Source organism: Hydra viridissima, unplaced genomic scaffold (genome assembly GCF_058129835.1).
Source record: "Hydra viridissima isolate aposymbiotic clone 2 unplaced genomic scaffold, HvirCarnegie_v1 scaffold_18, whole genome shotgun sequence".
NCBI lineage: Eukaryota > Metazoa > Cnidaria > Hydrozoa > Anthoathecata > Hydridae > Hydra > Hydra viridissima.
The window spans coordinates 449,981-464,411 of record NW_028324317.1 but is presented as its reverse complement, the minus strand read 5'-3'; the positions used below and the strand labels follow the sequence as shown (position 1 = coordinate 464,411).

Sequence of the window (14,431 nt, the reverse complement as noted above, 5' to 3'; positions counted from 1 at the left end):
GATATTTCCAGGTTTCGTGACAATGTCGGAGAAAGTTATAAATTAAGCATAGCAAATTTCATGATAAAACTCCGAAAAGATCTTTTAAGAATTTTGTAAAGTTACTGATTGGTTTTTTTTTTTGAAACTCTTATTTGTCAAACATGCTTCTTGTTTATGTCTTATGTTACGTACTATTATTGGTAAAATTACGCGTGTTCTTTATAGCATGTGTTTATTGGTGTACATGTTGTATTTGATGTTCGCTAAGCGTCTTTGAGCATAATTTTATGTTTCCAAGTTTTTTCCTAAACAAATCTCTTCAAGATGTGCGTTTGAAACAAATCTCTTCAAGATGTGCGTTTGAAACAAATCTCTTCAAGATGTGCGTTTGGGAATCCTTTGTATTATGAGTAACTTCATTAAAGTAACTGGTATAAAAATTCGCTTCTTTATCATTTATGATTTCATCACTTTGGAAGTTCACTCCTCTAAAGTGTTGCGGGTGTACAATCACAAACCAATTTAATGTTGTTACATTAATTTTAAAAAAAATAAAGTAAAATGATACGGCAGGTTTTGATTATTTGCCTTAATTCCGCTTATATTTACATTGAAATAAATATTACAATTACGTAAGAAAATTTTTATTTTTGATTTTATATTTTTTCGAAGTTTCTAGTGATCATAAATTTTATATGCATATTTAATGTGATTTTTTTTTTTCTAGCAAATTTTGCTGCTGCTCTTTTGTTTAATAAGTGACAAATCAAAATCTTTTTTCAAATTTTCTGTATTTTAATTTAAATAAAGTTTATTAGTTTCCCGCCGTAAGTTTATAAACTTCCTTGACCTAATCTTTCCAAAAGGTTGTTTATGTCAAGACATCTCAAAACCGACGTCTTGAAGTCGGCCAATCTATAAAAATCCTAGCTCAATACGCTGTGCAAACTATTTTAAGAGTGCTTGTTTGCCTGAGTTTTTAAAGCAAATGCATAAATATTGTTTAATTGACTTAGATTATTGCTAAAATTGTAACTGTTTAAAAGTTTAATAACCATAATTTAAAAGTTTGTGTTTTAATTGTCTGTTACCAGTAAGAGCTACGTAACAAAACGAAGAAAGATTATTGTTTAATGTTACTGTAGTTATTGCATAACGTTTTTTTAAGATAAAAAATAAGTCCCATCCTGACCAGAAGTGAATTCAATATTAACAAAAACATGGGAAAAAAAAAAAAAAAGTTTCTGCCCAGTGCAACCTTCTACTTCTTCAAAATATATTTCTTGAGCTCAATAATTTTTCAGTTCCACAATTTGTTATGAGAAAATTATGAGAAATAAATGTAACAATTACGATTTATTATAATTTATGAAAAATTATGATAAATTGTTCAACTTTAAGTTTAAATTACATTAACACTTAGTGGAAAAACAAAACGGGGGATTCCTGTTATAGATTTTTAAAACTGCTAACTGGAACTTTCTGTTTTTAAAGCTTATTTTCCTTTAAAAAAAATACGATAAGTAAACACTTTACAAGGCTTTTTAGCTTTAGCCATCAGTCCCGTCAACAAAGACGGACTTACATCAAGACATCTCAAAACCAATAGCCATAATGTCAGCGTATTAGACTAAAAATACTTTTACAAGATTTGCTTAACACAAAACCATTCATATTATAAACCATGAACGCAAACGTTTTCTTTACATTATAAAAGGACTACCATCACCGTACCCAAATGGAGCAACACTTAAGCATGTCTCTGACAAAGTCAGTTTTCGTTTTTAAATTCGTTCAAAGTAAAGTAAAAGGGTTCGTTTCTTGAGAATGGTGTTGAGATTTTTATTTTACAAAGTAAAAAAATACTTTTTGCTCCTCCTTCCGTCGACGCCCTCGTAAAAACCGACGGGTGAGGAGAAATGACGGGGTTTTTTTCTGTAGCCTTTAGAAAAAATTTAAAACCAGAAATTTTGAAAATTGTTGAAACCCAAAAAAATCTTTAAGCCCAAAAAACTTTTTGCAGATCGAGGTAAAAAAATTAAATGGTGTTTTCAAAATGTCTTTTACTATTTATAAAAGTACAAATGTTTTCATTTTTCCAGGTCACATATATTTATGAAAAATTATTTCATAAAAAAATATTATAAACACAAAAATGAGTTCAAATAATTATTTATATAAAAAATACTGTGTGCTATATATAAAACTGTTGAAAATAAATATTCCGTCCAAATTGTTGTCAAAAGTATTTGTTTATTTACCTCAAAAAACGAAGTGATAAATATTTTATGTTAAACCAACAAACCATGTAAAAAGTCACTAAAACCATTTTAATCTACAAAAGAAAATTATTAGAAATACTGAACTGAGGACTGTCTATACATGCTTGGTGGGTAAGTTCGACCCCAACTGGGGTATGTTGATCCATATGTATTAGGGGGTGGTTGTACAGCAGAGTAGCAAGGTGGGTAATTAGAAGGAGGATATCCGTACGGTGAACTACTAGGTCCTGGGCCGTAGGGGCTGTAGAAAGGATATTCGCCTCTGTATGCAGCAGCAGCCGCTTGTGCAGCGTGTAACTGAGCGTCGGAAGTAATTGGTTGATTTAGTTGAGCAAGACCTTGAAAATCGAATTTGTATGCATATCGTTTGCCGTGAATTTTGGTCATTATATTTTTATCGTAGTAATATCTTAAAGCACGACTTAATTTGTCGTAGTTCATGTTTGGCTTATTTTTTCGTTCTCCCCACCTTCGTGCAACTTCATCAGGGTCGGTGAGCTTAAACTCGCCATTGTTCCCTTCCCAAGCAACAAAAGTTGCGTTTGCTGGATCAGCAAGTAATTCAAGAAGAAATTGCCATAGCTGAATCTGTCCCGTGCCGCCATGCGAAGGAGTCGGAGGAAGAACGCCAGGTTTTGGCGAGTTGCAAGAAGAAAACTCTAATTAGAGTTAAATTTATAATTATAAATAAGTTAATAATTTGAATTAGTTGAAATAATATCTTTAACTAAACTTTTAACTGAAATAATATCCTTACCTAATTTCCCTCCATGAGAGGATGGTGGAGAGTTTTCGAATTTATTTGGCACAACAGAATCCCGGCTGCACTGATAAGTTTCAGATGCAGAGGATGGAGGAGGAGGCGTGTTTTGATAAGCGCAGCTTGCTAAAAACTCGCTTCCATCAGCGCGAGCAACAGGTACACTACGATTGTAACCTCCCACAGTTGATGATGGTCGTTTTTCCACATCGGTGCTTGTACGAGGATATGTAGATACTATAAAAATTCGAAAAGAAGTTTCAAAATGCGAAGAAAAAAGTTATTAAATTTTTGGAACTTTAATTAAACGAGTGTCTCTTACCTGGCGTTTTTGCGTGATGGCTTAAGGGAGGTGCAAGAGCTTTGTCGACATCTTCGGATGTTAAATTCGGAAGAGGAGCTGGAAGAAAAATCAGATTAAAAGTTGCTTTTACTTTATCTCAATATATTACGTCACATGATCAACATTTGCGTCATTAAAACTCATCTCAAATTGCAAAATATTTTATTTAAAAACAAATATGTAACTTGACTCACACTTCTGCAAATAGATTATTTAAAAACATTAGAGCGAAGAAAAATATAATAAGTTTGCAGCAGTTTATTTAAAGTGACAATTTAAAAAGTAATTACTTATTCTCAAAAAATATTTACCTTTTCTTAGCACACAAAGATGCGCCATTAGTATATCTCCGTTATATGCTGGAGCTAACCGAAGAAATTCTTCTCTCGTAAATTTGCACAAATGCTGGCCAGTCATTGTAAATGCCTCGATGTTCACTTCTTTCAGGCTAAACTCTTTAATAGCCCATTGAACCCATTGTCTTACATGCTCGTTCGTCCAACACATCGGATCTTTTTGGAAAACATTGAATAATGATAACGGTAATAATATTTAGAGGGTTAAAAACAAACAAAATAAATAAAATAAAAAAAAAAAAACAACAACTTAAAAAGGAAAAAAACTTACCAGCTGGCACTATGACTCTCTTGTCATCATCTTGATGAATATCTGGTTTTGTATCTTCATTCATCAAGGGTCGTTTTGTCGGAGGAATATGAAAATCATCTAATTCAGCATCAAACGGTCTTTTTTTAGATGCCCATAATTCATTATTGTTCATTTTATTGGATTTACAAGACGGAACTTTTTGGTTATCGTAAGAGTCAAACAATGATTGCTCATCCATGGAACCCATTGATAAGGCTTCCTATACGGTAATTTAAAAGAAAAGTTTGTTAATTGATGCGTGATGAGGGGCCATCGATATAAATAAGTTTGTAAGTTAATGTTTTTACGTTTGTACAAACATTCTCTTCAAACAGTAAATCAAACTTAAAAGCTCTTAAAGAAAATTGGTTAAATTATTTTGTTTTCATAATCTTTAGCAAATCTTTAAAAAACAAAATTGCTTTATGTTGAACAAAAACTCATTAAACGCGTTTTTATTGTGACTACGATATGCCATACTTGTAAGAAATACTCAAAGTTAAATATCTGTAAACATATATTTACCTGGGCATAAACACTTGGATCTGGAACTACGTTTGTACTTAAGTCAGAATTCAAAAACATTTTGCTTTACACTGATAATGATTGTTCAACTTTGAGTCGCAACTTACTAAAGAAAATTTTAAGTTAAAATATTGCTCCAACACTAAACAACAATGCTGAACGTAAATTTTAATAACGATATTTTGTTAGTACAGATTATCGGAAACGTTGTTCGTCGCAGGAAGCCATAGAATTTCCGAGTAGTAATTGATAATAACGAGGTTTTGTAACATATAAAAAAACGAATGAATGAACATCTACATATAGATTAGATTTTTATAAAACCAAAGGACATTTCAACTCACTTTGCCGTCTAGATTTTATGTCAGTTTAGTATATACAACTTTGTCTAATGTCTTGTCATCTCGTCAAAAATTAAACGAGTGATTCTTTTTTTCTTTCTCTTATAACGTAGTTCAAAGCAATTATTTTTTATAATAACACTAACAATTCATTCAAAAACAAAAAGCGCGTAATCAAAACAATTTAAAGAGGCGTTTGATCAATTAAAGCATTCAAAAGTTGTAACCAATCAAAGTTGAAGATGACATTTGATTTGCAATCGTTTGCGTTGATGTCATTTTCAAAAGACCAATCGTGTTTTGTTATAGAAATACATGACTTGTGAAAAAGCGGCTTTTAAAACTTGCAGATTTTGTTGACAAAAGAAACCTCGAGATACTTAAAGGAGATTTTCTTAACAAAAAAAAAAAAAAAAAAAAAAAAAAAAAAACCACTTTAAAAACCGTAATTAAGAAATTTTCATGTTAAAAATTGTGTTAGTACTCTTACCTGTAAACAAAATATTTTTGCATTGACGAGGGATTGGCCCGTTGCAAAAACTTAATTTTGAATTTTCGTTTTTGTTCATTGAATAAAAAATTTAAAAAAAAGTGCATTTAATCTTAGGAGAAATTTTTTCATATCTTTTTTTTTTTGACTTAAATTTTAAAATTAAAAGCCTCACCCATGATTTTGTGGTCCATTATTACGATCGCTTTAAAAAAAGAGCTGCGGCAGTAACTCGAACAGAATTAAACTGATAGAAAACTGCGATCTAAAATGCTTGCTGGGAAGTTGAGATTTTATTTCAATATTACCTTAAGTTATAAAAACACTTTAAAACGATAGTTTTAATAAAAATTGCTGATCTATTTCGAAATTCACCGTTCCAAAACCATTGATGCTAAATTTCAAAACGCATATAACCCTGATCTGAGGATTAGCCAGGCAGATTTTATCTTTTAATTCGTCTCATATAGCGATTACAACCTATCGCATATATCAAGCTACTTCCAATTCAAATTTGAAAAGATCCTTTTTGAAATATTGACCAATCAACTAAAAATTAGTAAAAATGCAAACTTAAATTGCATAAAATTCCACCAAACCCTATATTTTAACCAAACCACCAATTATTCTTAAAATAAACTAACTACATTTGTTAACATGAAAATGAAATATCCATTACAAGCAAACCAGTTTATGGTGTACCTCTATTACGGTGGTAAGATTTTTAAATGTGTTTTTTTTTCTATAAAGAATTTGACCATCATGTTAACAAGTTTAAAAGACTGAATTGCAAATGAAAATTTATATTTTTAACAAAACATTTAACAAAAACTGTTTATGATGTAAATAAAGTTACTGCATTAATATTTCATAACCATGAAAATATAAAAAAAACGTCTTTCTATTGGATTGTTATTTTAAAACTCAAACTCGGGTAAAAATATCAACGCGCTCAGATGACGCACTCAAAATAATTGCCTAATTAAAAATTGCCCAAAACAGCTAATCATTAATGTAATGCTAAATTTGTAATTGACCAGCAAAGATTGCAGAAACGAAGAAAAAAAATTAGAAGGGATGAAAAAATGTCCCTCTGTTAGAATAATCCCCCATTGTTAAAAAAAGAAAATTTCGTTTTAATTTTTAATTCAAATAGACTACATTTTTATTCAGTTTGAAAATACGAAAATTCTTAATACCAGAAACTGAACAAAATCCTCAAAAAGTGTTTTTTTAACATCTAAAAATTTAGGATCTTTTTAAAGTGAAGCTTGTTTTTTTTTTTGTTTTTTTTCCCAGCAGAACGCAAGTTTATTTGAAACTTCTATTAACATTAAATATACTTTTTTATTTTATTTAAGAGATTCATTTAGCTTGATAAGCTTCATTTAGACTCGACGTTATTGCTTGCAACTGTCGTGGTTTAATTGATTTTAGTATTTAAATCTCCCCTTTGCACCAGTTTTTAAAAAGTACACACTTTCGATTTAAGTGTGAATACGTGTGCACCCATTGATGAATTTGCTTTAACATTTTTTTTGTTAAGAGCAAGGAAGAAAGTTGTTGAAAGTTGTCTGGCGGAACATCATAGAATTACAACTGATTCCTCGGATTTCCGGTTGGCGTTGGTTTTTTACTGTCATCCAGCAACAAATTTTGTAGTAACATTTTTAGAGGTAAACCAACCCCCAGTGTAAAAACCAACCCCCAGTGTAAAAACCAACCCCCAGTGTAAAAACCAACCTCCAGTGTAAAAACGCAGGGATAAAGTAAAAAAATAAGAACTGTTGCGCGTATATATTTCTAAATATTAGCGCGAAAAGTTTATCATTGTTAAGATGAGTTGACTTAAAAGGTAGAAATTGTACTGGACGTAAATACTTTCGAAAATGTAAAAATGAAAAACTTACTGTGTATTATTTCTTTTTTTTGTTTGTATGATGAAAGTCACTACAATATCTCGAGACAAACTCTTTTTGGAGTCAAAATATAAGCGGCAACTAATGGTCAACTTTGAATGAACAAAATGCCTTTAGCAAACAAAAGAAAACGTTATGTTTTCTTTAAATTTCTTAATTTCGTTGCTTTAAGTCAATATCAAACAAGTCCTTTGAGAGTTAGAAATAAACGAATGGCGGTAAAAATAGATTTTTGCCAATTACGTGACACTGGGAGAAAAAAAGGATTTAAAGCGGCGCTTAGAATAAGGCGAGACTTTTGGCGTCCAATCGTTAATTAGAGTATTTTCTTAATGTGCCTTTAAAGACAAGGCTTAATGACGTAGGCAATAAATTGGACGTTCAATATCACACACATAGAAAAACCCAACTCAATGACTCGACCTGGAAAAAAATTGGAGATTAAAAATACACCATAGAGTTGTAATTCAAAAAATTTACCAAAATTTTACCGAGATAGGTTGAAAAAAAAAAAAAAAATGGTTAAAAAACAAGACCAACTTGAAACACAATAGTTTATTTTCTTATATGTTCAAAGATGCAGAATCTCAAATGATATTTTGTGGAATTTACAATGACAACTGAAACATCTTTTGCAAAGTCCTAATTTTATATGATACGCAAACATGCTCTTTCTTATGTCATTTTTTCATTCTTTAATCAAGCCTCTGTATTTAATTTCATACTTTAATATTCGCTTCTATTCTTCAAGCTTTAAACCTCAGAACGAAATTTTCTAAAAATTGAGTGCGATTGTTTTATTTGACAACTTTACAAATTCAGCTCAGGAGAAATTTTTTTTGGAACGATTTTGTATATTGAATATTTTGGAACCAGCTGTTGTATAAATAGAATGCCCAATACTACCATCCATACAAGCATTACAAGCATTCTTTAACAGTAACAGGCTTGAAAAGTCGTAACGCCTTTGAATTTATTATTAATACTAAAATTGACGGCAAAACTAAAAAACAACGTAACAAAGCTGTTTTTTTTTTTTTTGTTTTTTTTTCGCATATTGTTCTACTAATTCGAGAAAAATTTTTATTTTTATCAAAGGTAACAACTAAAATACGATTTAATTTTAAGTTCAGATTTTAGATCTTGAGTTATATATCTAAAACTATTTTTCAAGTAGATTTTTTTTTTTTGTAAATCTGAAACCATAACCATCGAGAGCACATGACATAAGGGAGTAAGAGGAGGGTAGGAAAAATATGAAATTGTTATTTTCTCAACTGATTCACTAAATAATTTTAATTAACTTGGCTGTTTAAGTTTGAAAATGAAAAGAAATGAAAACACTTTAATCTTTCTAAAAGATTAAAAAAATGTCAAAAATTCCTTTACGTGTGTAAAAATGTTGATTTTTTCAAAGGTTTTCAAAGACTCGGTGTGCATTACTTGTTGCCTGTGTAGATGTTAAATAATAGAGGGATGGGGTCACAGTGTGAAGCATAGATTAGTAATTTCATTTAAAAATAGATCTTTTAAAGATTTTTAAAATTACGTAAACACCATTATAATACTAGTAAGCATTATATGGGCCATTATTGTTAAAATACTAATAATTAATGTAGGGCATTATTATACTAATGTCACTTATAGATTATTCTTTTCGCACTTCTGGAACTTCGAGTTTATATAATCGACAGTTTTGATTTTTTAATAATTTGAAAGTTTCGTAGCTTTTATCACGTGGATTGCATTAATATCTTATTTTGCATAAGCTATTTTGTACCAACAGGAAAATTTTTAATGAAAAATTGATTAATTTATTCAGTAAGAAGCAAAAATAACTAATAATTATGTTTTATATATATATATATATTTTTGTAGATAATTTTTTCAGTAATCTTTTGCGCATGCGCAAACTCTTTTTTGCTCTTAATCTTTACTCGTTATTTTATTTTTTTTTTAAAAAAAACATTCTCACAAAATTTTTTGTTTTCTTCATAATAATTTGAAGATGCTTTGTTCGGAGGATCTACTGAAGTGCATAGGAGGGCAACTGCAATATTTTAAAACCGTGCAAAAAATTTTTTACAAAATTTTTAAACAGCAGCGGAACAAATTGCCGCAATTAACAGCAATTAACTTTATTTTTATTGCGAAATTTGAGAAACTTAAAATTTACGAAACTTGTTTTGTAAAGATTTGAATAGTGTTTCAAAAATGAAGGATGAATTTAAAAATTTGTAAATTATCGACTATAAAAATATACTCAGTAACAAGATTAAGCATTACCTGTCATCTCCATTATTTTCATGTTTCCTTCCGTGTACCATAGAATCATCTAATTTATTTACTCGCTAACGAACCGACTATGCTCAAACAGGAAATATCATATGGAGCGTTACCATTTAGCATTTCAATAGATAGGTTAAATTTCTTATGGTAACAAACCTTATGCGAGCTTTAGCTGATAAAAATAAATTTTGCATAAAAGCAATTGTTTTTATGCAAAAAATTATTCCGGACGTTTTTAAATTTATAAGAAAAAAAAAAGTTACGAAAATACAAATGTATTACTACATCTATAATGCGTCATAATCAACGCAATAGACACATATCCAACCCCTTTCACCCATTTCGGAAAAATAATTTTATCTTTAATTATTAAAGCCGATAAAATTTATTTAATTCTCTAATCTCTTGTTCCCAAAACTTCGCCTCCTCGCTTCGTTTGGCACTAATAACTTGCATTCGAAGCATCATGTCTTGATGGAAGTTCTCGTTAGGTGCTTGAGAGCTTTTTGAAAAATCTTTTTCGTTTGATTGTTCAGAACAATTGTTATCTAAATGTATATATACATGTATATATATATATATATATATATATATATATATATATATATATATATATATATATATATATATATATATATATATATATATATTCTTATAATTATTCTTATACTATCATCATCATTATCATCATCTTAATCTCATCGTTGTTTTCATCTACACTTATATATATTGTCATCATCATTATCATCATTTTGTTTTCTTTTTCTTTTTATTCTTCAAGGCCTTGATGCAATCCAACTCGTTTTAATGCAACGGTGATTGAATGTGGACCAAATGCGGTTCCTTAAAGTTAGTATATCAAGCCTATTAGCTACTTCAATAGCTGTTCGGATTTTGACCTGCCCACCACCATCCTACAACGTAAAATCTTGCAATCGACTGCTTCTAAATTAAAACCTATGGTTGGTAAAGTGTAGACAAGCTCTCCACTGAGCTTCAAGTAACATAGTTGTTATAGCAACTGCATCTGACCCTCCCATGAGAATACGGCATTCTAATTTGCCATAGAATTTTTTAAAAATGTTAAACAAATTTCCCATTGTATTTACTGATCTAAAAGTAGAAAAACTTGCGATTTTGAATTTGTAAATGTTTATTTCTTTTTGAATACTGAAAAATACAGAGAATAAATTGTCTTATGCATCATATTTTTGAAGGATAATTACAAAGTACAAAATAAATAAAAATTGCAGCAATTAAATACTCTATAGGACTTTTTAAATGATGATAAAAAAAATCAATCAGCCAAATTTTTCGGTAAAAAAAAAAAAATCAAAACACTTGAGAAACACAAAAATGATCATCCTTCTGCATTTTTTTCAATCCATGCACGCTAGAGCCGAGTCCTTTTTTAAGTAGTACAAAATCTCACAGCAAAAATATTTGTTTGTTAAGAGGAAGAATTTATTTTAAAACTATTTTTTCTTTTTAAAACTATATTTTCTTTTCTTAAACCGTTTAAGTTCGTTGGCTTAATTTTTTAATTTTATAGAATTAGATTCAGTGGGTGTTTTAAAATATGGAAAAACAATACCGAGAAAGCTGTAGCCACCTTCAGACTGACAATATTAAAATAAAAAAAAAATTTGCCTGATATCTATAAATTAGTTCTACCTCATATACACAAAAAGAAAATATTTGGTTTCAGAAGTTTTAAAAACAGTTATGGTACGGGAATGTAAAATCTTACCGCTGCATAACGGTTTGCAAATTGTTTCAATCAACAACGGAGCAACAACGATTGCGCATAAACATAATCGAACCAAATTTCTGTTGAGCTGAAAGGAAACGTTTTTTAAAAAGAAAAATAACATTTATAATGAAAAATGATGTTAAAAAAGTATATATACATATGCATATATATATAAAAAGAAAAATATTGAATTGAACCCCCTAAAAATAACGTTTTATTTAAAAGATAAACAAAATTTTATTCAGCATCTTAATCCTGATGAAATTACTCGATAAGTTGTTTCATTCAGGTCATAGTTACTCAATGTTGTCGTGGATACTGAGAAAAATTATAATTAAAATTAAGTAATAAAAAATTATAATGATAAATAATAATGATAATAATAAAAGTAATAATAATAATAAAAGTAATAATAATAATAATAATAATAATAATAATAATAATAATAATAATAATAATAATAATAATAGTAATAATAATAATAATAATAACAATAATAATAATAATAATAATAATAATAATAATAATAATAATAATAATAATAACAACAATAATAATAATAATAATAATAATAATAATAATAATAATAACAACAACAACAATAATAATAATAATAATAATAATAATAATAATAACAATAATAATAATAATAATAATAACAATAATAATAATAATAATAAAAATAATAATAGTAATAATAATAGTAATAATAATAGTAATAATAATAATAGTAATAATAATAATAATAATAATAATAATAATAATAATAATAATAATAATAATAATAATAATAATAATAATAATAGTAATAATAATAATAATAATAATAATAATAATAATAATAATAATAATAATAATAATAATAATAATAATAATAATAATAATAATAATAATAACAATAATAATTGTTACATTGACTATTATACTTATTTATATGTAAATATATATACATATATATATATGTATATATATAGTATATATGTATATATATAGTATATATGTCTATATATATATATATATATATATATATATATATATATATATATATATATATATATATATATATATATATATATATATATATATATGTAAAGGTGTTTCAACTTTTACCTTCTTGTTTGCCAAGACTAAAATAAGAAGTTTTAAAATATAAAGTTTTGCAGGTGTTTTGTAGTTGCCACTCGGATATTCGTTACATAGACGAAATTTGTTGAATGACACCTAGTTTTGTTTAACCCCTTGAAAGATAAAACTATTTCCTGCTTAATTGACAACCTGATCAAAAACCGAGTCCTGGTTTCGTGATATCGAAAAAACTGTATTGTTGCATTTGAATTTAGATTCTTTAAATTTATAAACTTTATATAAAGAAGCCAAATTAGAACTAACAATTTCAAAATTTAAATACGACACTATTTTCCATCAATTCAGCAGAAGTTTTGGGTTAGATAAAAAAAAACAAACACCCAACCAAGGTATGCAACATAATTCAATCAATTTAATTCAAAAAGTTTAAAAACCTTACCATTCTAATTTTATTAGCATAATATTGATTGTTTTTAAAAGCGCGTTGAACTTACATCAGTTTTCTTACAGTAACCATAACAACACCAAAGTTGATGTTGATTATTGAAAATATGTTTCGAATTTGTTTGATGAAAAGAACGTTGCTTCGCGCAGTATACAAACTAAATACTAGCAACCTAAATGAGACTTAAACTCAAGTGAGTAACCGAAATTAAGGCTAATTATTTACTTTGGTATTCCCAAGGTATTTTTCTCACTCGCTTTTAAAATTAAGAACTAATAATCTAAAGAGAGCAAAAGAAAATTTGTAGGTTGGAAAAGTTCTAAGTTTACTCACAAAATCGTTTAAAAAAAATAATTATACTTCTGTAAAAGATTACACAAGAATTATTATTAAACACAATTAAAGTTTGCAAACGCATAAAATGTTACACGCCCACGCGAAAGTTTATACTAATTATGGATCACTAGCGATAAAAGTTCATACACATAAAAAGGTTTTCACTTAATAAAAACTTACACTCACGCATAAAAAAAAAACGACTCAAACGTTCTCTTATCGCACACGCGCATAATTCTTATTGCACTCCACATAAAACGCACATGCAAAATCGCACATGCTCATAAAAATTTTTTGAGCACGCTTATGAAAAATATGTTATGTTCTGAATCTCGTTTGTATTAAAAAGCTGCTCATTAAAAGGAATTTGTTGAATAAGAAGAAACTAAGGTATTAAATTTTTCTTGAAAATAAAAGAATCTACTAAAGTTATCTAGAGGCTCGGTTTTTCCAAGCAAAAATCTCTAAATTTCCCCTTATGAAACACCGAAGAATTGTGCTGCGAAGATTTTTAAAATTTCTACTTTAGTCATTATTATTCGAAAAACCGCTAAATGGTAATTACGACGAAACAAAATTTAAATGCAAGAGAACACCAAACAAAATAGTAACCTTCAAGTCATTTTTTAATACTTTGAGTGAAATGAGAATAATTGTATTATGTATTCTGTGCAGTATCTTAACAGTTTTGACAACTTCCGTAGAAAGGTATGAAAATAAATGACATATTGGTGACATTTTGAAAAATTCTCACAGTATCAAACGCGATAAAAATTTGGTATCACGTGTACGTAAAGACTTAAAAAAAAACCGTACAACCGAGTTGATCCAATAAAACTTAATTTCACTCGCCTTCTTGGATTGACGATTATCTAATGGTTAAACATTTTATAGTTAAATAACTGTCAACATTATGAACGATTATATCCAAATTAACGAAATTATATTAAGCCTGTTTATTTCATTACATTTTTATGCAATAATTATGAAATAACTATCTAGCAATTGACAATGCCAAACGACGAAACCTTTTTCTATTAAGGATGCGAATCAATGATAAAAAACATTTAGTACATAAATTCAATTTTAACAAAGGTTAGTACCAAGTCTCACTGTACCAATATCTGGTGTCTCGCATTAATTTTTAGTTGCCCCCCCCTTTGATAGATATTCAAATACATAGAAACCACACCTTGGAGACGGGGGAAAATGTAAACTCATTGCAGCACGAT

The 14,431-nt window shown here is 28.3% G+C and overlaps 1 protein-coding gene, 1 long non-coding RNA gene and 1 pseudogene across 5 annotated transcripts; 1 reads left to right on the top strand and 2 right to left on the bottom strand.

Annotated features, from left to right (window-relative positions):
- Nucleotides 1–14,431, top strand: part of LOC149876693 (uncharacterized) — a 615,724-nt pseudogene that overhangs the window by 366,196 nt on the left and 235,097 nt on the right.
- Nucleotides 2,026–9,711, bottom strand: LOC149876705 (transcriptional regulator Erg-like). Of its 3 annotated transcripts, none has more exons than XM_090075052.1 (7): nt 9,577–9,711; nt 4,541–4,646; nt 3,995–4,235; nt 3,679–3,879; nt 3,347–3,424; nt 3,022–3,261; nt 2,026–2,923 (listed from the first exon to the last, which is right to left on the bottom strand). In XM_090075052.1, exons 2-7 carry the CDS (start codon nt 4,598–4,600, stop codon nt 2,334–2,336), a joined length of 1,410 nt encoding a protein of 469 aa, XP_089931178.1. In that variant the 5' UTR covers nt 4,601–4,646; nt 9,577–9,711; the 3' UTR covers nt 2,026–2,333. The 3 variants fall into 3 exon arrangements, with proteins under 3 accessions (XP_089931178.1, XP_089931179.1, XP_089931177.1); XM_090075053.1 differs by lacking the exon at nt 9,577–9,711 and adding an exon at nt 7,282–7,301; XM_090075051.1 differs by lacking the exon at nt 9,577–9,711 and adding an exon at nt 4,885–5,039.
- On the bottom strand, nt 9,911–12,933 carry LOC149876704 (uncharacterized). 2 transcript variants are annotated; one of them, XR_016448560.1, is made up of 3 exons: nt 12,858–12,933; nt 11,330–11,417; nt 9,911–10,127 (listed from the first exon to the last, which is right to left on the bottom strand). It is a non-coding gene; the product is annotated as an uncharacterized LOC149876704 (long non-coding RNA). The 2 variants fall into 2 exon arrangements; XR_016448561.1 differs by lacking the exon at nt 12,858–12,933 and adding an exon at nt 12,443–12,733.

Coding starts and splice junctions, on each gene's coding strand:
- LOC149876705 (XM_090075052.1), bottom strand. CDS start 4,600: ATGTTTTTGAATTCTGACTTAAGTACAAACGTAGTTCCAGATCCAAGT. Junction 4,236..4,540: donor ATCCAAGTGTTTATGCCCAG/GTAAATATATGT, acceptor ATTACCGTATAG/GAAGCCTTATCAATGGGTTC. Junction 3,262..3,346: donor CCATCACGCAAAAACGCCAG/GTAAGAGACACT, acceptor GAATTTTTATAG/TATCTACATATCCTCGTACA.